Genomic DNA, 22,485 nt, shown 5'->3' on the forward strand with positions numbered 1-22,485 from the left:
ATTGGATTTACTTGCCCCAATTTTGTTTTAACTTGCCCCGGGCCATCGGTACATCGTTATTGTCGAGCCCTGAACAGGTCATGCCATTCACATATTACTGATGGCCCGCCACAAATAAATGAATGATTAGGAAAGACTGGTATTATGATGTGGCTTATACCGTTAATCCAGGCAAAAGCGATATGTAAACACCTCTGCTGTACATCCCCACGACCACATGTGGCCCGAAATGGTGTTACATCTGGATAGAACGACTGTCAAAAATGAACCACTAACCTAACACGACACCGGAGTCGCACGGCCGAGCACGTCTGAGCTTCAGAGGCGCCAAATTGTGCCCCATTAACCAGCAGACAACACATCTATTAATCACCTCCATCGGCACACCGTCCACCGCTCACTCATGCGCAGAAGAGCGGGAGACAGATGTGTTCAACCCACACATGGACATCTCCGTGTGTTCGTCTGGTCTACTCAGATTGATGATGTGTAGAAATCAAAGCCCCGACTTGCTTAGCAACAGAGCGGTTAACGGTTAAGAAGTAACGTATGTTTACCTGAGGAACTTGCTGCATTAATGAGCTTATATTCCGCACTGGGAACAGCCAAGTCAGCATATTTTCTTTAGCTTTTACTCATTAAAATAAATTGGCAAATTGTGATGCTGAACCTGCATACTTTACAGTTGGCTCTATGATGACAGAAAGGAAGCGAGCTCTGACTACTAATTAATCTCCAGTTGGCATCTCTTTAAAACAGGCATTTGGTCTTTTGTGAACATAAAACCCAAAATAGCGCAATTTTAATGCTAACATAAACCAAAAATAGCACCTTAAGGGCGTCTTCTTCAAACAAACATTCAGAGTTCAGCCTACGTTAGATAATATAAAGCAGGGGTGCTCATTAAGTCGATCGCGAGCTACCGGTCGATCGCGGAGGTGGTACTGGTCGATCGCTGGTCGATCACGGCGTGACATTAAAAAAATATCATCCCAGCATCAATGCCGTCACTTGATTGATATACAGGGCAGCCATTCAGATGACAACTGAATGTTGCCCTTCGGGCGACCAATCAAATCAAACAACGTCTCTAAGTGCAGCAGAACTTACGATGTCAGCCTATCATCCATCCCCGTTACTTGATTGACATACAGGACAACCAGTCAGATGACAACTGAATTTTGACCTTTAGGTCACCGCTCATGCGTAAACAACGATGCAAAGTGCTAAGCTAGTCGGCGAATTGCGAGATTTTAAAGCCCTCGCTAAAGTTTATGGTCACTAAAATGAGTGAAGTAGCTGGACCAAGTAAAAAGGCAAAAACTGGACCAAGTAAAAAGGCAAAAAACATATCACTTCCATACGGATATGGAATATTATACGGATATTATGATACGGATATTATCCATAACTGATAAACATTTGGAAGTGTGCTTGAGGCTGGCTATCAGCAGCTACTGTCCGGACTATGCATCCCTGGCTGGTTCAATTCAGTGCAAGTCATCAAAGTAAACTCAGGTAATTACAAAAAATGTTAATAGTTAATTATGTGTGTTTTGCAATATTGGCTCATTTGGTTATGTAAGGTACATCAACATACATTGTACGTACAAATAATCCTCAATACATTTGAAAATAAATAGATGTTTTGCATTTTTGTAGTGGGTAGATCATTTTGACTCGGTCATTTTAAAAGTAGCTCGCATGCTGAAAAAGTGTGAGCACCCCTGATATAAAGCCTCATGATATTCTGTTTGGGAATCTTCTATTGAAAGCAACAGAAAGCTATTGGCCCACCATCAATTTGCTTGCCTTTTCACAACTCATTTACAGTATGTGTATGGTAATTGCTTTATTGGCTGCTCTTTAAAATCACTTTTTCACTGCAGCAGAGAATTTGAAAACCTTACAATTGGATTTATAATGTTTTTTCTTCATCACGGTGCTAACAGCTTTCAAATAGCACAGCTCAGTGAAAACAGAAGCAGCGGGAGACCCAACGCCGATGCTTATTGTCGGAGCCCCCTGCAATACATTCATTAGTCCAAAGCTGTAAAAGACAAAGCTAATTGCTCTCTTCAATCCATTCCGCCAACGGATTTACACTGCAAATCAGAGCGTGCTTACAGCTTCTTTTCGTCTTTGATTTGAATAAGCAATCAGTTATTGGAGAGTAATTAGATTTATTCATCTGTGGCCCTGTTGCGGAGCTTTTATAAGAGGCATTTCTTGAAGAAAGTAAATAATTAAAATAAAGCCAGCTTGTTGTTTTCAGCCTCTTTAAGTATCGCCTACAGCAATACGCTTTTAAAGGTAGTTTCAGCTTGTGTGCACGCATTGCTTACTTATGTGGATTTGAGTTATGCTTCCTTGACCTCTGAAGACGTTGTAGCGTGAACTAAAGTCCTGCAGGGTATCATTTTTAGTGGTGTGCAATGCCACTGATTTTCTTTCCATTTTGATACTGACAAAAAAGTCTACCTGATATCGTTGATACTGATCCGATACAGATACTTTGCATAACCAATACATTTAAAAAAGTAGTGTATTTCTAGTCATAGCATGACATAGCTGAGTTTTATAATATAATACTAGAAAATTCCCGCGGAAATTTTGATGGACTGGCCACCTGTGCTGTGAACCTCGGGCCCGGTGTGCCAACGGCTACCGCGGTAGCACCTAGCAAGAAAGCCTCAAGTACGGAAAAGGTTGATGCAGTCCCATAGTGTCCCCACGTCATGCCAAGTGTGTATTTGCCTTTAAACTTGAGTAAATTAGCTAAAATGTTAAAATGCTAACATGATAACGGCTACCGTGCTAACACGTAGCAAAACAGCCTCAGGTCCTGAAAAGTTTGGGGCAGTCCTACAGTGTCCCCACATCATGCCATGTGTGTATTTTCCTTTAGACATGAGTAAATTAGGTAAAATGCTAACATGCTAACAGTCATCATGCTAGCACCTAGCAAGAGGGCCTCACGTTTAGAAAGTACCAAGGTTGTCCTATAACCTCCCCACATCATGACATGTGCTTAGTAGCCTTTAGGCATGAGTAAATTAGCTTAAATGCTAACATGCTAACAGTCATCATGCTAGCACTTAGCAAGAGAGCCTTTCGTTAAAAAAGTGCCTGGGTTGTCCTGTAACCTCCCTACATCATGCCATGTGTGTATTTGCCTTTAGACATGAGTAAATTAGCTTAAATGCTAACATGCTAACATGCTAGCAATTAGCATTTAGCCACAGAGAGAGTTCAGAAGTTTATCTAAAAAATGAGCCATCAACCACGTTTCTACGTGGCCGTATGGCTGAGCTACGAGGCTGTGAAAAGTCTGTAAATTCTCGTTTTTTTCTCTGCCCTGTGCTGTTCTAAAAATAAAACAGGGTGTACCTAATCTAGTGGCCCATTTTTGAACGTTTTGGTTAATAGCGTCGCCATGGTTACATGAACCTCTCCAAAAAATAAATACCGCTGTAGTCCCGAGCGTCACGATTCCGGCGGTAGCGGTAGCCAGCCCATAGACTGCTACTGCAAGTAGCAGTCTATGGGCTGGCTACTGAGCCAGTCCATAATAATATAGCCAAGTTAATATGCAACAGGCACATTCACATGGCCTCAAACTATTTATTTGAACCTCTTCAGTCTGGTTTTAGTGTGAACCACTCTACTGAATCAACCCTTGTGACAAACGATCTTCTGTTATCTACGAAATGCGACACCTCCTCAATATTATTATTACTAGATCTCAGTGCTGCCTTCGATACCGTTGATAACATTATATTACTGGAACGCCTTAAAACGCATTTTGGTGCTCCCGCTCCGGTACTTTCTCAGCTTCGATCGGATCTCCTGGATTCGACGTATTGTGTAGTTTATGATAATGTGACGACTAAGTACTGTGGTGTCGCTAGCGGAGTCCCACAAGGATCAGTGCTTGGCCTACTTCTGTTGAATATTTATATGCTGCCGCTCAGCGACATCATTTGCAAACATAAGATTAGCTTTCGAATCAATTTTATATAGAGAACATCGTAACTTCTTATTTCTAAAATCACAAATACTTGCTAAAATAATGCATAAAGCTAAAAATAATCAATTAGCTAAAAATGTCATCCACTACTTCTCTACAAGAGTGGAGAAATATGATCTCAGGGAGGAACTAAATTTGAAACACTTCTATGCTAGGACTACGTTATGCTAGCCATAGCATTTCAGTATGTGGAATCAAACTATGGAATGGATTGAGTAAGGAAATCAAACAATGCACAACGATGAGCCAATTCAAGAAACAATACAAGCAGTTGATGTTTGCTAAATACAAGGATGAAGAGTCTTGAACCAGTCATGATGTGCTATATATATCACTATATTGACACTTACTATGGTACCCATTATGGCATTGGATGCTCATATCATATCATATCTGCATTATTAAAAAAAAATAAAAAAATAAATAAAAACCCTAAACTGTATTATGGAAAGCAGGAAGTGAACAAATGTAACAGTTAGTGATTGTAAAAGTACCAGATGGAGGGGTAGGATTTAATAAGCTTTGCTTCTTCCTACTCCTTTTGGACATGTGGAACTGGGAACTGATTATGGGATGCACTCAATTGTAATCTGATGCATGTTCAAATGAAATAAAACCATTACCATTACCAGTATCATTCCGTGAAATAAATGGCCCAAAAAAGAATCCCAATCCCAAGCATCAGTGATTTAAGTCTCATCATATTATTAATATATTTTATATTATATTATTAATACACTGTCTGAGTCCGACTGTGTTGAAGTGTCTATACTGTAAAACGTGACTGTCAGCTGGCACCCGGATGTCATTGCCCCTGAGCTCCGTCACCCCTTTATTGCGTCATCACTGGTCGAATTTGTAGTTTTTAGCTAACCGAGTTACACCACAAGTCTCTGCTTTTACAGAGTATCACCTTGTACTTCGGTACGAGGTGCATTATTAAAAAACAAACAAACAAAAAAAAACTTAAACTGTACAATGGAAAGCAGGAAGTGAACAAACAGTTACTGATTGTAAAAGTACCAGATGGAGGGGTAGGATTTAATAAGCTTTGCTTCTTCCTACTCCTTTTGGACATGTGGAACTGGGAACTGATTATGGGATGCACTCAATTGGAATCTGATGCATGTTCAAATGAGAATTGTCAGGGAACACACAAGGTAAGGTTCAACATGGTCGTGAGGGTCGGTACACTAGAAGTCAGTCAATAAGGCAAAGGTATCCAAAACCAGCAGGCAGAAGAAAGGGTTGAAAACCAGGTGAGACAGGAGACAGAAGGAGTAGCCGGCCATTGGGGGTTTGGGGACCGGCTACTGATGGCCCAGGAATCTCAGGCTGAGCTGAGTGAAAGTCGTTGATGGGGGGTCCAAAAGGAACCGGGAGGGTACCCATTGGTGTTCTTCAGGTCCATACCCCTCCCACTCGACTAGATACTGTCAACCCCGGCCCCGCCGTCGAGCAGCCAACAATTTCCTGACTGTGTAAACAGGACCCCCATCAATGATTTGGGTGGGTGGCTTGCCGATGGACCCCACCGCGGGTCTTAGGATGATCATCAGTCAAAGCAGGGCTCTCCGCTTCGAAGAAATTGCAATTTAAAAAACAACCATTCCAAGATGGTCCTCATGCTATGCACTCTGAGTTTCCACGTTTTGTGATTGAGTACACGCTCTCATAAATTAACTAATAACCGGACCTGCCTGAGATCTCGTTACAGCACACGCATTGGATGAACACGTGCTGCTCGCTGCAACGTTCTCGCTCACAGCGGATGAACATAGTGTGTGCATCATTTGAAGCTTATTAATTAACTTTTTGCACTTCATTATGTCTCCCAAGTGTAAGGCAGGCTCTTCTGGTGGGAATATACCACTTAAAAGAAATTGAACATCATCGCTCTGAGAAGAGAAACATCCACCAGTACTGGCAGCACTTTTGATATTCAATGTTCTTACCACCATTAAGGATAAAGATCGCATCGTTTTGCATGTTAAAACATTTACTTTAAGTGCAGTGATGTTATTATTACTACTTTCTCCCTACAAGCCACAGAGTAAGGAGGGTGGCATGTACCGATCGATCGGCGCAGATTTACTTAATTTTATATGAAACCTATCTTATCTAGCAATCTTATCTGCCCCTGCAAAGGTCTGAAAGTCAACACTGCCCCCTTTTTGCCCTGCCAGACTGACAGCGAGGAATCCAGCCTAAAACCAAAGCTCGCCGAAACATAGAGCCAGGCAGTGGCCTGCTGTCAGCGCTTATGAGCAGTGAAAAGAGCAAAGCTACTGTAACCAAGGGTTTCAGGACACATGCTGATGCCGTGGAAGTTCGGTGTAAATACTGTAAAGGATAAAGGGCCACGGCTGCAGAAGGCACATTTATTCATGTAAACAACTCGTCTCTGTAGGAACAGTAAAGAGACCTTGTCAACACACACACACACTTCCAGCCTTCAAAATAAGAACACCGTGCACCGCATCCTGTTTACTTATGGGAACAGAATAGAGCAGGGGTGGGCAAACTTTTTGACTCGTGGGCCGCATTGATTTAATAAAATTGACGGGGGGGGGCAGACTGTATAGTATTTTACATGTGACAGTCCATTTGTACACGTATATTTTTACACATATTTTACACGTAAAAGTGTCATGTAGTCTGCTATATGTGCACTTTGAGATCATTTATTTGATGTAAAGTGCGTTATAAATTTATTTTTATTATTATTATTATTATTATTACGACCAGTCCAGGGTGTACCCCGCCTCTCGCTCCAAGACAGCTACGATAGGCTCCAGCACCCCCGCGACCCTCGTGAGGATAAGCAGTAGAAAATGAATGAATTATGATTGTTGTTATTATTATTATCATTATTGTTACGACCAGTCCAGGGTGTACCCCGCCTCTCGTCCCAAGACAGCTGGGATAGGCTCCAGCACCCCCGCGACCCTTGAGGATAAGCGGTAAAAAATTAATGAATTATTATTATTATTATTATTATTATTATTATTATTATTATTATTATTATTATTACGACCAGTCCAGGGTGTAGCCCGCCTCTCGCCCCAAGACAGCTGGGATAGGCTCCAGCACCCCCGCGACCCTCGTGAGGATAAGCGGTAAAAAATGAATGAATTATTATTATTATTATTATTATTATTATTATTATTATTATTATTATTATTATTATTATTATTATTATTATTATTATTATTATTATTATTATTATTATTACGACCAGTCCAGGGTGTACCCCGCCTAGGCTCCAGCACCCCCTGCGACCCTCGTGAGGATAAGTGGTAGAAAATGAATGTATTATTATTATTATTATTATTATTATTATTATTATTATTATGTGCTTGTGTCCCTTTTTTCAGGAGCATTTTGTAAACATCAGACCACATCAAATAACAAAATTGATAAAACAGCTACTTCGACCATCAAAAGGTTGGCTCAAGCCATGATGCCAGGTTGTACGTTGAGTTTCAATGAAATATTTTGCAAAGAACAGGCGGGCCATATTCAAACACTTGGCGGGCCGGATGTGGCCCCCGGGCCGTAGTTTGCCCACCCCTGGAATAGAGTGTCATAACTATGAGAAAGATGTTGGAGTTTATGGCATTAGACAAACATACACTTTATTTTTGGTAAAAGGCTCAAATCAGGTCTGCGGTGTTTGTTAACCTTGACGGAGGTCTGGCTCTATTCTAGTTACTTTTGTTTCGGTGTCTTTGGAAGAGTACATCAGCTCTCCCCAAGCATGAAACAACAGCAGGCTGACAGTGAAGAGACTCCTAACGTGAATCCCATAGTTGACCATTTCAACTCTCTTTTCCCCCAATTCGTCTCTGAGCTGCTCTGCTGAAGCAGTTTTGGCCATTGCATCAGAGCGGATCAAGAGCACCAGAATAGTCACTGAGAGTTGAAATGATTCGCTTCCCCAATGAGATTTTTTTTTTCCCTTTTTTTTGATCCTGTGTGAGAATTGAAAGCAATGACCTTCAAATCACATTCTTGGCTTTCTGATCCCCACGCTTACGTCCACTTTTTTTGGCGGGCGGGGAAACGATGACGCTTGTGCGAATGTTTTGCCACATTTGTTCACTGTAAGCCGATTTTCCTGTGGCTTTGCCTCTCTTTCACACAAACACAATCTTCTTGTGGCAGGCTGCAGACCACAGGAGAGGTGTTTCCCATCATGCACTGTTCTGGGGTATAATTACTCTTACGGCTTTTTTAAAAAAAACATTATTACTTCATGCATATGTTATGAACAATGTGGCCAAAGTTCAGAATGTACATAAAGGAGGCATACAAATACTTCATGAGGACTATTTAATGATGTGTCTTGACCATATGTAATTGTGTCAGTCATTAGTTCACCCAACCGCCCGCTGGTGTAATTAGCAATGAAACTGTATTTCACAAATGAGCAGCAGGAGATAGCGATTAAACACCATCTTCCATGCAGTTTTAGCAGTAATAGCAGTAATAAGGGCCGTGATGCCTTTGAGGACATAAGTGCATTTGGATGGAATTGAGAACAAAGGTGAACAACATTGAATCCTGAGTTTCCTTTCATCAGACTTAGATTTAATGCTGTTTTTGTTTGTTTTGCTGTTTTGTTCAATATTAATACGGTGGTATTAGTAATAGTATTTTACACGTAACAGTAAATTTTTACACCTATATTTTTACACATATTTTACATGTAAAAGTGTCATGCAATCTGCTATATGTGAACTTTGAAATCATTTATTTGATGTGAAGTGTATTAGAAATTAAATGTATTATTATTATTGTTATTATTATTTTTTTATTATTTTTATTAGAATTACTATTGTTATTATCATTAGTTATATTAATGTTATTATCATTATATTATATAATATAATATATTAGAATTATTATTTAGATTATTATATAATATATTATTATTATATATTAATAATAATAATAATAACAATCATATTGTTTATTATTATTTTTAATAATAATAATAATATTACTATTATTATATTAATATTATTAACAACAATATTAATATAATAATAGTAATATTATTACTAACAACAACATTATTATTGTTATTATTATTATTATTTTTACTATTGTGCTTGTGTTCCTTTTTCCAGGAGCATTTTGTAAACAACAGACCACATCAAATAACGAAATTGATAAAGCAGCTACCTCAACCATCAAAAAGTTGGCCCAAGCCACAATGCCAGGTTGTATGTTGAGTTTAAATAAAATACTTTAGAAAGAACAGGCGGGCCATATTGAAACACTTGGCGGGCCGGATGTGGCCCCCGGGCCGTAGTTTGCCCATCCCTGGCTTAGACAATACAAAGTGTTTGAATGTGCTGAAGAAGAAATGTTCCTGTGACCCTGATCAGAGACCCCCAGCGACCCCCAGGTCCTGGAGGTACCTGATGCGCCAACAGCAACCCTGCAGATGTTCATGTTAATCCTGCAAGAATGTGTCAAGATAAGAACTCATAAAACAATAAAAGTAGTTACTCTCACATATACACACACACATAGACAAACAAATACATTCTCCCCCCGCCCTTAGAGTTGCACGACCATGTAGTAGGGACCCCCAAAAAGGAATAAAAAGAGCGGAGTGTGAACTGCATATTCAGAGTGGAGCGGCATGTCACTGGGTATGTGCTTTCACTCTCCTCGCTGCGAGTAACTTTGAGTGTTGTTGTCTGTCTCTTCTGTATTTAAGTGTTTTTAAGTGTCACAGGAGTTTGAACCTGACACGTAGTGACGAGATGTAACGGCCGTACTCCAAAGCAATGCGATAGGACACCAATCTACACTGACTGGGAAACAACAACAAGCGTATGAACAAGTACGAATAGACAACTACATTGTTAGTATTAGCCCTTCTTGTATCACAGGGGTGCTCACACCTTTTCAGCATGCGAGCTACTTTTAAAATGACCGAGTCAAAATGATCTACCCACTACAAAAATGCAAAACATCTATTTATTTTCAAATGTATTGAGGATTATTTGTACGTACAATGTATGTTGATGTACCTTACATAACCAAATGAGCCAATATTGCAAAACACACATAATTAACTATTAACATTTTTTGTAATTACCTGAGTTTACTTTGATGACTTGCACTGAATTGAACCAGCCAGGGATGCATAGTCCGGACAGTAGCTGCTGATAGCCAGCCTCAAGCACACTTCCAAATGTTTATCAGTCATGGATAATATCCGTATCATAATATCCGTATAATATTCCATATCCGTATGGAAGTGATATGTTTTTTGCCTTTTTACTTGGTCCAGTTTTTGCCTTTTTACTTGGTCCAGCTCCTTCACTCATTTTAGTGACCATAAACTTTAGCGAGGGCTTAAAATCTCGCAATTCGCCGACTAGCTTAGCACTTTGCATCGCTGTTTACGCATGAGCGGTGACCTAAAGGTCAAAATTCAGTTGTCATCTGATTGGTTGTCCTGTATGTCAATCAAGTAACGGGGATGGATGATAGGCTGACATCGTAAGTTCTGCTGCACTTAGAGACGTTGTTTGATTTGATTGGTCGCCCGAAGGGCAACATTCAGTTGTCATCTGAATGGCTGCCCTGTATATCAATCAAGTGACGGCATTGATGCTGGGATGATATTTTTTTAATGTCACGCCGCGATCGACCAGCGATCGACCAGTACCACCTCCGCGATCGACCGGTAGCTCGCGATCGACTTAATGAGCACCCCTGATGTATCACAATCACTATAATGGTGCTTTACTGAATGGAAAGTTGTCCCTTCAGGTTCCAGCTGGTCTGGGACATCTTTCCAGTTTATATTGGGTAAATTGAAACAAGTTTCACTTGCACTTGCATAGGGTGCGCTAGTGCTAGCAATTCATTGTTTGTTGTGATGCAATCTCTCGGCGCAACGTCCACCTCACCATACACACAAAGTCTTTCCATCCATGGGAACACTGAATGCAACTCAGAGCATGACAAACACTCGATTTCTGTCAGCATGACTTGGGAAGATCCACATTCACACCACCAGTTCAGGTTCTCTTCTCATGGGCTCACCTTCTAAAACCAGTATCTCATCCTCCATATATTCAGTCTCAAAAAGATAAGGATCCTCATTTGTCCAAAAGTAGTCATCAGCAGCGGCTCTCACAAAGTCTGCCAGGTTTAGTAGCAACAAACAGACACACTTGATACGCTGCTGTTGTTGATGGAAGTGGGGCTAGATGTGAAATGTTTCAAATAGTCAAAATACAACACAAAGTATTCCACGTTATCATGAATGCACCGTGGTCACAGCATGTATATAAAGCGATTAGATGTTGTTGGAGGTTTTTTAGAGGCCGTAAGTGTGTCCCATGACGTGTTGATGTCCCATGACGTGTCTCTATTTTTCTCCCTTTAGAATGCACAGACAAGGGAAAGACATGTCTGTTCAGTCTTCACATAAGAATTGTGGATAATGGACAAAATTACAGATAAAGTGCAGTTTCACTTTAAAAACAAACAATAACAGCATATTCATTGTTTTTCTTTTATTGTTTTGTTGTATTGATTTGCTGTTACATATCTTAGTATTTGTTTTTTATTGTATTTTAAAATGTATTGTTTGATTTACTAATTTTAGTTTATATTATGCCCTGTTAAAGTGTGGATCGAATAGAATTGGCAATCAGTGCCATATAGTACAGCCCAATTAATAATTCAACATAGCACAGGTTGAAAGGCTGGGGGATTACCAAAGCATACAATTCAAGCAGCCATGTTACTCTTAAGAATAGTACAGTAAACCTCGGATATATCGGATTCAATTGTTCCCACTGGTTTTGTCCGATATAAGCGAAATCCGTTATATGCGTATACCGGAACATGTCCGTTTTACGCATATATCGGATTTATATCCGGTATATGCGTAAATCGGATTTTATCCGTTATAAAAAGGCGCTTCCTTGACTATGTTTCCAATGTACCTGGACGCGCAGGCAACGCTGCAAACGCTGCAAATGACGTCGTATAGCGGCCTGTCACGATTCGGCCATCCGATATATGCGAGGGAAATTTAATGGAAATGCATTGGAACGGGACTGGAGATTTTGTCCGAAATAGGCGAAATCCGTTATAAAAAATCCGATATATGCAATGAATTTTTATTGGAAATGCATTACAGAAAAATCGGTTCTTTTTTATCTGTCCGTTGTGAGCGAATTTCCGATATATCCGAGTCCGATATATCCGAGGTTTACTGTATATTGGCATTATATGAATAAATATTATTTGATCATGTCATATTCAGCATCCCACCTACTGTAAGATCCAATAGCTGGTTGAAAACTGCATGAGTCTGCACAAGAAGGATTGGATTTATCACCAGTCGTGCAGAAAGTGTCAGATACAGAAAAGCTGTAACAGGTCAGCTGTATTAGGAGGTGAGCTGTATTATTAGTATTTTTAGTAGAATTATTGTTTATCAATGACAATAACATCTTCAAGTGTCAGTTTGTGAGATAATAAAAATGTTAAAATATACCTGTATTGTTTTGTGAAACGTTTTCCAGTCATATTTTTTGATTGATTTCTATGGATAAAATGTCTTATTTTTGGAGAAAAACATACAAATATGGATCCTGAATGGTGCATGTGCAGGGATCCACCGTAGTGGAGTCTTTTTTCTTTGAAGCTGCAGCAGTCTGCATGGACGGTGATAGGTGCGACTGGTGGTGGTGAGTCAGCCAGTGACTTTAAATGTTCCTGTCATTTCCATTACTGTATCAGTGGGATAGATAGATGAACAGACAGATCTGTTCTGTAGTGCCACCAGTTCTTTTTTCACCGATGAAATACAACTCATCTGTGTGATAAGGATCTAAAGGAGCAACTATCTCTGGCAAAATGTGTGAATTTCATGTTTAAACTGGGTTTATCACATTTATGCATCTTCATTTTAATGCTCGCTTGACTGCTTTAGCTCAAGTGCTTCTAAAACAGGGGTGCTCATTAAGTCGATCGCGAGCTACCGGTCGATCGCGGAGGTGGTACTGGTCGATCGCTGGTCGATCGCGGCGTGACATTAAAAAAATATCATCCTAGCATCAATGCCGTCACTTGATTGATATACAGGGCAGCCATTCAGATGACAACTGAATGTTGCCCTTCGGGCGACCAATCAAATCAAACAACGTCTCTAAGTGCAGCAGAACTTACGATGTCAGCCTATCATCCATCCCCGTTACTTGATTGACATACAGGACAACCAGTCAGATGACAACTGAATTTTGACCTTTAGGTCACCGCTCATGCGTAAACAACGATGCAAAGTGCTAAGCTAGTCGGCGAATTGCGAAATTTTAAGCCCTCGCTAAAGTTTATGGTCACTAAAATGAGTGAAGTAGCTGGACCAAGTAAAAAGGCAAAAAACATATCACTTCCATACGGATATGGAATATTATACGGATATTATGATACGGATATTATCCATGACTGATAAACATTTGGAAGTGTGCTTGAGGCTGGCTATCAGCAGCTACTGTCCGGACTATGCATCCCTGGCTGGTTCAATTCAGTGCAAGTCATCAAAGTAAACTCAGGTAATTACAAAAAATGTTAATAGTTAATTATGTGTGTTTTGCAATATTGGCTCATTTGGTTATGTAAGGTACATCAACATACATTGTACGTACAAATAATCCTCAATACATTTGAAAATAAATAGATGTTTTGCATTTTTGTAGTGGGTAGATCATTTTGACTCGGTCATTTTAAAAGTAGCTCGCATGCTGAAAAAGTGTGAGCACCCCTGTTCTAAAATATCCATCCAGGAGGTGACTATTGGGGGTGTTCTTTGCCAGGATGATATAGTATGCTGAATTGGTCATCAGTTCCATAATGATAGGTGAATGCAAGATGACAATTGGGCCAATTGGGAGACAAGATTCACCACACGTGCAAATGATACAGCGACAAAGTGTGCTTTGATTGGAATTAATGATCTGTAAATATGATGTTAATGTGAGAGCTCACTGATGCAAATGGCTCCTCTCTAATGACACCAAACAGTGCGGTAAACTCGGATCGTAATGTGATTCTATTTACAGCTGCGCACGGCTTAATTTCTCCCAATGTGTCCCCAGTGTCAGACTATTTGGTTGTCACTATTTGCAGTCGCCCTGTGATCAGATGAGACCACACTGACTGATGCACAACTTAGCTCACACTCTTGTTCTATCTTGTTTTGGTTTTGCTGCAGAAATTGAAAAGCATGAAGGTGATGAACTGCGAAAAGATGGCATTATGAAGAAATACCTTGATATCATCAGCAATAAAAATATCAAGCTGTCCGAGAGAGTTCTCATCCCGGTGCAACAGTATCCTAAGGTAAGATGTACTCTAACTGCTGTGTTTGTGTGATATCAATTCAATCATTCATTCATTCATTTTCTACCGCTTTTCCTCACGAGGGTCGCGGGGGGTGCTGGAGCCTATCCCAGCTGTCTTCGGGCGTAAGGCAGGGTACACCTTGGACTGGTCGCCAGCCAATCACAGGGCACATATAGACAAACAACCATTCACACTCACATTCATACCTATGGACAATTTGGAGTGGCCAATTAACCTAGCATGCTTTTGGAATGTGGGAGGAAACCGGAGTACCCGGAGAAAACCCACACATGCACGGGGAGAACATGCAAACTCCACACAGAGATGCCGGAGGGTGGGATTGAACCCTGGTCTCCTAGCTGTGAGGTCTGCGCGCTAACCCCTAGACCACCGTGCCGCCCGATATCAATTCAATCAACTCAATTTACAACGCAGTTGACATTGATACGTTTATAAAAAGGGGAAAAGTAATTGAGAGCTGATACAAAGAAATATATAAAGAAAAGTCATTTATTGTCTCTTAGGGTCATTTTCTTTAGGGTAAATATATTGCAAACTAATTTCCATTTACATCATTGCAGAATGATGCTTTCCTAATTGCATATACAGTAAACCTCGGATATATCGGACTCGGATATATCGGAAATTCGCTCACAACAGACAGATAAAAAAGAACCCATTTTTCTGTAATGCATTTCCAATAAAAATTCATTGCATATATCGGATTTTTTATAACGGATTTCGCCTATTTCTGACAAAATCTCCAGTCCCGTTCCAATGCATTTCCATGAAATTTCCCTGGCATATATCGGATGGCCGCATCGTTATGCTAATCTTGTTGATGTCACTGGCTATTGTCTTTCTCCTGGCTCCAGATTTAGGACAAATATAAAAGTGAGTGACGTCAATAATACTAGCACAGCAGTGAATGAGATCTTAACCTCACTATTGGAAATAACGTAGGCCTGACGGGCGTAACAGGGCCTAGCTTAATTAACAATTTGTTATGCTCAGAGTCCAATAAAGTTCAATTCTCATTACCTTACGTGTCTTTTCATTGCCCAGTCCAGGTACATTGGAAACATAGTCAAGGAAGTGCCTTTTTATAACGGATAAAATACGATTTACGCATATACCGGATATAAATCCGATATATGCGTAAAACGAACATTTTCCGGTATACGCATATAACGGATTTCGCTTATATCGGACAAAACCAGTGGGAACAATTGAATCCGATATATCCAAGGTTTACTGTATACAATGATGACTGGTAGCTCCGGTAGGTAAATGAGGAACTGATTAACTGATTAGCTATGAACTTCATATAAAATGAAGGTAAAACACAAAAGTGAAACAACGTCATCAAAATAAAAAAACATGTCACAACCATCTTAAATGTCACTAAACACTAAGCACTATGTTTAAGAAATATAGTAAGCAACACAAACATTCATTCATTCATTTTCTATCACTTATTCTCATGAGGGTCGCGGGCATGCTGGAGCCTATCCCAGTTATAAATGAAACCATTCAAGAAGATTCCTGCTCGGTAAACGTGTTCTGGTGCGGTCACAGTTGAGTTGTGCGATAAACACGCAATAAAAGCCTTTTGTTGTGGCTATCAAGACTTGTACTAGTGTGTAATTGTCTGACCAGTGTTGAATGCTACATATAATCACAGCATCGTCTGAATGCCGTGTATATGTATTTTAGTTCATTTAGCAATTTTTACTTCGGGAAATGCTTAATTAAGACAAGAAATACTTAAAATTTGTTTGAATATGCATATTTCTGGAGTAGTAATAGGCTGTACTCAACCACAAAACTGGTCCTAACATTTGGACACACTTTCACTTGTCACGGCATTAGGCACGCTTGTACAATCTCTTGAGATCCAGTCAAGAGCAGAAGAAAAAAAAATAGCCTTTTAGAAATATAGTGCTCAGTGTTGATTAATTTTTAGATTAGAATTTGTTGTGCTGCTGCTAATATTTTGTAGCTTCATTACCTGAAAAACGCAGTACAGTCGTCCCTCGTACAGTATATCGTGGTTAATTGGTTCCAGATTCGACCATAGGATTCAATATACAGTAAACCTCGGATATATCGGACTCGGATATATCGGAAATTCGCTCACAACGGACAGATAAAAAAGAACCGATTTTTCTGCAATGCATTTCCAATAAAAATTCATTGCATATATCGGATTTTTTATAACGGATTTCGCCTATTTCGGACAAAATCTCCAGTCCCGTTCCAATGCATTTCCATTAAATTTCCCTCGCATATATCGGATGGCCGCATCGTGGCGCTCCGATTTGCCGAATCGTGACAGGCCGCTATACGACGTCATTTGCAGCGTTTGCAGCGTTGCCTGCGCGTCCAGGTACATTGGAAACATAGTCAAGGAAGTGCCTTTTTATAACGGATAAAATCCGATTTACGCATATACCGGATATAAATCCGATATATGCGTAAAACGGACATTTTCCGGTATACGCATATAACGGATTTTGCTTATATCGGACAAAACCAGTGGGAACAATTGAATCCAATATATCCGAGGTTTACTGTAGGAAGCAGAATTCAGTATTAATAAATTCAATATTTTCATAGTTAGAGCATTGAAATCCTGTTTATGACTTTCTAAATATGATTTTTTTTACCATTATTAAAGCACTGTAGACATGAAATAACACTACTGCATGATCACTGCAGGGATACAAGAGACAACTGCCTCTAGCATAGCAAGCTACCGAGCTAACTATTTAGCCTCTCCAATTTACTTATTCTAAACTTTGTGTTAGTGTTTCAAATGGATTGGGGAGGAAGGATGATGCTTTTGTATTACATATTTACTGTATTGATATTTGTAATTTTATATAACGCTCTTATTTTCAGCACTACCTTCTCTCATCAAAGTGCTTTTGCTCTTTGTTCAGGTTGCATTTGTAAATAAGAATTTGTTCTTAAATTGTTTGCCTGGGTAAATAAAGGTAAAATAAATTTAAAAAATAAAAAAGTAAGAAGACAAAACCTTACCACTTCCACACGGAATGGGAGAACACATGCAGTGTGAAGGTAATCTAATCTCATGTCATGTAACATTACTGAAGCAGAGTGGCCAGAATACTACATATAGAAAATACAGTAGTCCGTAGTCAACCATGAAACAGCGGTCACGATAGAGTGCGCGAGTGGTGATCGAACCGCGACTACACCAGTAAAGATACTGATAAATGAATACAACACTATGATCTTTTTGTAAAAGATCTTGATTAGATTATACGGGTGTCCCTTGTTGTGTCCACTAAGTTGTATGCAGAGTATTACTAAAGGGCACCAGTACCTGCCTTCCTTTCAAGTCACACTCTTACTTATGTCGCTGTCTCCTTGAGTACGCAATAAGGTCCTGCCTTGGCGGTGCAGCAATGGAGAAATTTACAAGGTCTCATAAATCTGTTCTGTCAGGTTTTTGATGTGCGGCAGTGGCCATTCTTGCTTACAGCAGCCACCCCGCCTGAATGTAATTAAATGTAAATTTAATGACATTATTACTTGAGAGAACTCTTCTGCATAGTTTCCGATATGCTGAATTAGTGCACGGAAGATTAATGTCATCTTGTAGCAAAAGCACCAGTAATCCCATTTACTCTTAGTGATGCACTATTACTCCACATGGGTGGCGTGCAGGATGCTTTACCACTGCTGCATCCTGGAACAGTCATGTTGGACTTTTTGTTCGGTTTATGCTTATATTTTGTTAGATATGGGTCCTTTACAGTTGTAGGAGGTCGCTGCAGAGCGCACCTGTTGGTGATTGTAAGTTTCATCAGTCAAAAAATGGGTCGGTATGCAAGTTCACCAAACTCCCAATCTCATTTTCTCAGCATTTTGTTTGTGTTCAGTCTTTCTCAGTTGTCTTCAAGTTAATGTTTCAGGTTTTTTTTTTATCAGGGGTAGCTACAGGAGCATATAGTTGTCACAAGCTCTCACGGCTGTCAACGGTCGTGTTAACTCCTTGGTGCATGAGTCAGTATGAATTAACCTTTAAAAACATGTGAAATTAGTCGCAACGCACTATAAGAAACGAGACCAGTCAAACTATGAAAATGGCGACTTTGGTATTTATGGTTCTATTTGGCTCAGCGAGGCTACTGTTAGTTGCTTGTTTGTTGTTGTTCACTAACGTCCCATACCTGTGACTGTCTTGTGTCCTGAGGATTCCTGAATTTCCGAGCTTTTGGCGCAGTCCACTGAATGGAGGCGAGACATTGTTGTTATAGTTTCAGACGTGCTCGTTTTACCATCCAAATGTCTGCAGTGGAAAAGGTCCACTGTGCATGCTGGCACATTGAAGGAAATTAATCTTCATGAAAGTCAGTTGGTGCTTAAAGTGTACATCTGCCGTGAAAAACGCTGATATGTGCCATCTGTGTGAGACGGGCCTCCATAATGGGACATGAAGGGTTCATTTGCAAATAAACTGCCTTTTGGGTTTGTTTGTTTAAGGTGTATATGATTAAAACACAGATCACTATGTAATGTATTTAATGGCAGCAACAATCTATACCAGGGGTGGGCAAACTACGGCCCGGGGGCCACATCCGGCCCGCCAAGTGTTTGAATACGGCCCGCCCAATCTTTCCAAAGTATTTCATTTAAAATCAACATACAACCTGGCATCATGGCCTGAGCCAACCTTTTGATGGTTGTATCAATTTGTTTTTTGACATGGTCTGTTGTTTACAAAGTGCTCCTGAAAAAAGGGACACAAGCACATAATAATAATAATAATAATAATTATTATTATTAGATTATTATAATTATTATTAGAACTATTATGGTTATTATAATTATTATATTAATGCTAATTATTATATTAATTATATATAATATTATTGTTATATTTGCATATTTTACAAAATAATAATATAATAATTATTATTTTAATTTTATTTTAATTATTATAATATTTTATTATTTTTAAAATATTTAAATATAAATATAAAATAATAAATAATAATAGCAGATTGCATGACAATTTTACAGATACAATAATACCAGGTGGACTGTTACGTGTAAAATATATAGTCTGCCCCCCCCCGGAAATTTTGTTATATCAATGAGGCCCGCGAGTCAAAAAGTTTGCCCACCCCTGGTCTATACAGTAGTTTAGCGCTTATCCTCCCGAGGGTCATGGGTGTGCTGGACTTATCCCAGCTGTCTTCGTGCAATTATAATAAAATTATTTGCAAGAAAAAAAGTCTATTTTTGCCCTGTGATTGGCTGGCGACCAGTCTAGGGTGTACCAGGCCTCTCGCCCGAAGACAGCTGGGATAGGCTCCAGCCCCCCTCGACCCTTGTGAGGATAAGCGGTAGAAAATGAATGAAAATGAATGAATGAATGTCCATTATTTAGTTCATGTAATTATCGGTGCAGTAAATTGACTAAATTAAATAGGACTGGCTACACTAAATGTTTTTTGTGTTTTTTTTTAAACAATCTCTGTATTCTCTGCTGTATTTTGACACTGAGTGTCATCTGAGATGGTTGATCTCGCTAACCATCATCTTTTCACCACACAAATAATAACATGAAACTTACAGAATAGGTCAAGTGTCACATGATATAAGGCTGTTAAAGACCCATTTATCTTTCATCAAAAACAATCCAATTTGATGGGCGTTTCATCATGTCACATTTACAATTGCATCCATCATGTGGACTAGCGTGTTTGGTACACCTCTTGCTGTAAAACATGATAGATTAGATGTTTACAGCCTCCCAAGGCGTGAACACTCATGTGGTTCCTGAAGTAGTCATATAGTTGAGGGGTTTGTTGATGGCGGTTTTTGAAATGTGATGCACAAAGTACATTGAAACCTCGATTAGCATAATGCATTTTTTTCAGAAGGTCTGACAGACTGAAACATACTGTAACCAAATAAAATTTTCCCATCAGAAATTCTGAAAACCTAATTAATTTGTTCCAGAAAGCAAAAAATGTTAACACAAAACAGCCAGATGCAGCTTTTAGATAGATTGATAGAAATCAGCCATACGTCTTTCAATGAATCCATGTAGAGACATGCACTGGGTGGCAATGGCTGGCCAGTGTGTCTCTTAAACGACTGTCGCATATGCTCCGTAACCTCCATTGACTGAACACCAAAATGGATGTAAATTGTAGTAGCGGGCAAGCTGGTCATTGATTTTTAATACATCAGCAAAAAAATCTAAAGTTTGGTGGAGGAGATGCAATAAAAGTGGAGGTTTGCCCTGGAAAGGAGAGGAATGAAGATTAGCCGCAGCAAAACGGAGTATATGTGTGTGAATGAGAGGGACCCATGTGGAAGAGTGAGGTTACAAGGAGAAGAGATACAGACGGTGGAGAATTTTACTTAGGGTCAACAGTTCAGAACAATGGAGATTGTGAAAAGGAGGTGAAGAAGCGTGTGCAGGCAGGATGAAACGGGTGGTGAAAAATATCAGGTGTGATGGAAGAGTTTCAGCTAAAATAAAAAGGAAAGTATACAAAACTGTGGTGAGACCGGCCATGTTGTTTGGTCGAGAGACGGTGCCACTGAGGAAAAGACAGGGAGCAGAACTGGAGGTAGCAGAGATGAGGATGCTGAGGTTCACAGTGGGAGTGACCAGGATGGATAGGATCAGGAATGAGTACATAACATGACATGTTAGAGGCCTTGGAGATAAAGTCCTTTAGGCCAGACTGAGATGGTTGGGACATGTCCAGAGGAGAGATAGTGAATATATTGGTAGAAGGATGCTGCCAGGTAGGAGGCGTAGAGGAAGACCAAAGAGGAGATTTATGGATGTAGTGAAGGAGGACATGAGGGTAGTTGGTGTGAGGAGACAGATGCAGAAGACAGGGTTGGATGGAGGTGGTTGATTTGCTGTGGCGACCCCTGAAGGGAAAAGCCCAAAGAGAAAGAGTTAAGAAGAAGCAAAAAATCTAAAGTTTGGAATGATTTTACAAATCCAATCGTATTTAATTGTGCAATACATTGTTCTCTAACTGTATCGTAACATGTTTATATTGATGCAATGTAAACGACTATTCCCAAAGAGTCGATGTCTTACACTTTGCTCTTCAACCCCATCTTTCCAAGAGTTCTTCACCTCAGTAGGGTTTCTCACGTCAATAACCCAGAATGGCGCCAAAGAAAGTTGCAAGTGCTTTTTCACAAAGAAGATTGAGAAATACTATTGAATTCAATAAATAATTCACAACAAAAGAGGAAGTCAGTGTCGGTGTTGATCTCGCTGCCACATCATGTCTTTGGGGACACTCGCCTCTTCAGTGAAGACAAAAGTAAAACTTAAATGTTTGTTTATTCTTTTCATTTGTCATACGGATTTAGAATAGTTTTACGCATGTAAAACTAGAATGTTTTTTTCAACATTTTTTAGAATCAACCACTGATGACATAGCTGACCTTTGTTTGCGTTTGCCATTTGGTTAGCAATTGAAGTATGTTGACAAGGACATTAAAAAATACTGTACATTAAGGACTCACTCAGTGTATTAACAACACAAGATGCACGACATGCTGTACGCAAATTGAGTCACAAAACACACTAACCAAGGCGTATGCTAACCGAGGCTCCACTCTATGTACTCCAGAAACATTTTGTGGAAACCAAGTGGAACAGTTTAACAAGCTAATTTTGCACAGCAAGTTGTGCATACACGTACAGCTTGTGACATATTAATTTGTATTATGTCCTTGTAAATGGTTCCACTTTTTGAGTATATCCAGCCTGAGTTATGGTGACCTTTAGGTATAGCGCTGCTGCAGTGCTCTGCTCGTAGCAAAATTACATTTTTGTCCGTGTCCCAAAAAAAGCTGATATTATGGAAAGGTGTTTTGCTTAGATAAGTGCTGAAGCCATGTTGTAAATTAAACATAAGCACATTTTATAGTGTTGTGAATGCCACCACAGTATTAGAAATGGTCTTTACAAAGATGCTCATTTTCATTGACACTGAGGCAATAATTCAACAATAGGTGGCTCTAATTAGGAACGGTGTTATAGA

At 39.6% G+C, this 22,485-nt stretch overlaps 1 protein-coding gene across 3 annotated transcripts in view; it reads left to right on the forward strand.

The window, feature by feature from the left end:
- Positions 1–22,485, forward strand: part of khdrbs2 (KH domain containing, RNA binding, signal transduction associated 2) — an 87,676-nt gene that overhangs the window by 12,488 nt on the left and 52,703 nt on the right. For all 3 annotated transcript variants that reach the window (XR_009120386.1, XR_009120385.1, XM_058058717.1), the window contains exon 2: positions 14,289–14,416. Coding sequence is in view for 1 of the 3 variants with exons in the window: in XM_058058717.1 (XP_057914700.1) it covers positions 14,289–14,416 (128 nt within the window). In the remaining 2 variants the exon portion in view is untranslated. The remainder of the gene's footprint in view (positions 1–14,288; positions 14,417–22,485) is intronic.

This window comes from Doryrhamphus excisus, chromosome 20 (genome assembly GCF_030265055.1).
Source record: "Doryrhamphus excisus isolate RoL2022-K1 chromosome 20, RoL_Dexc_1.0, whole genome shotgun sequence".
Classification (NCBI taxonomy): Eukaryota; Metazoa; Chordata; class Actinopteri; order Syngnathiformes; family Syngnathidae; genus Doryrhamphus; species Doryrhamphus excisus.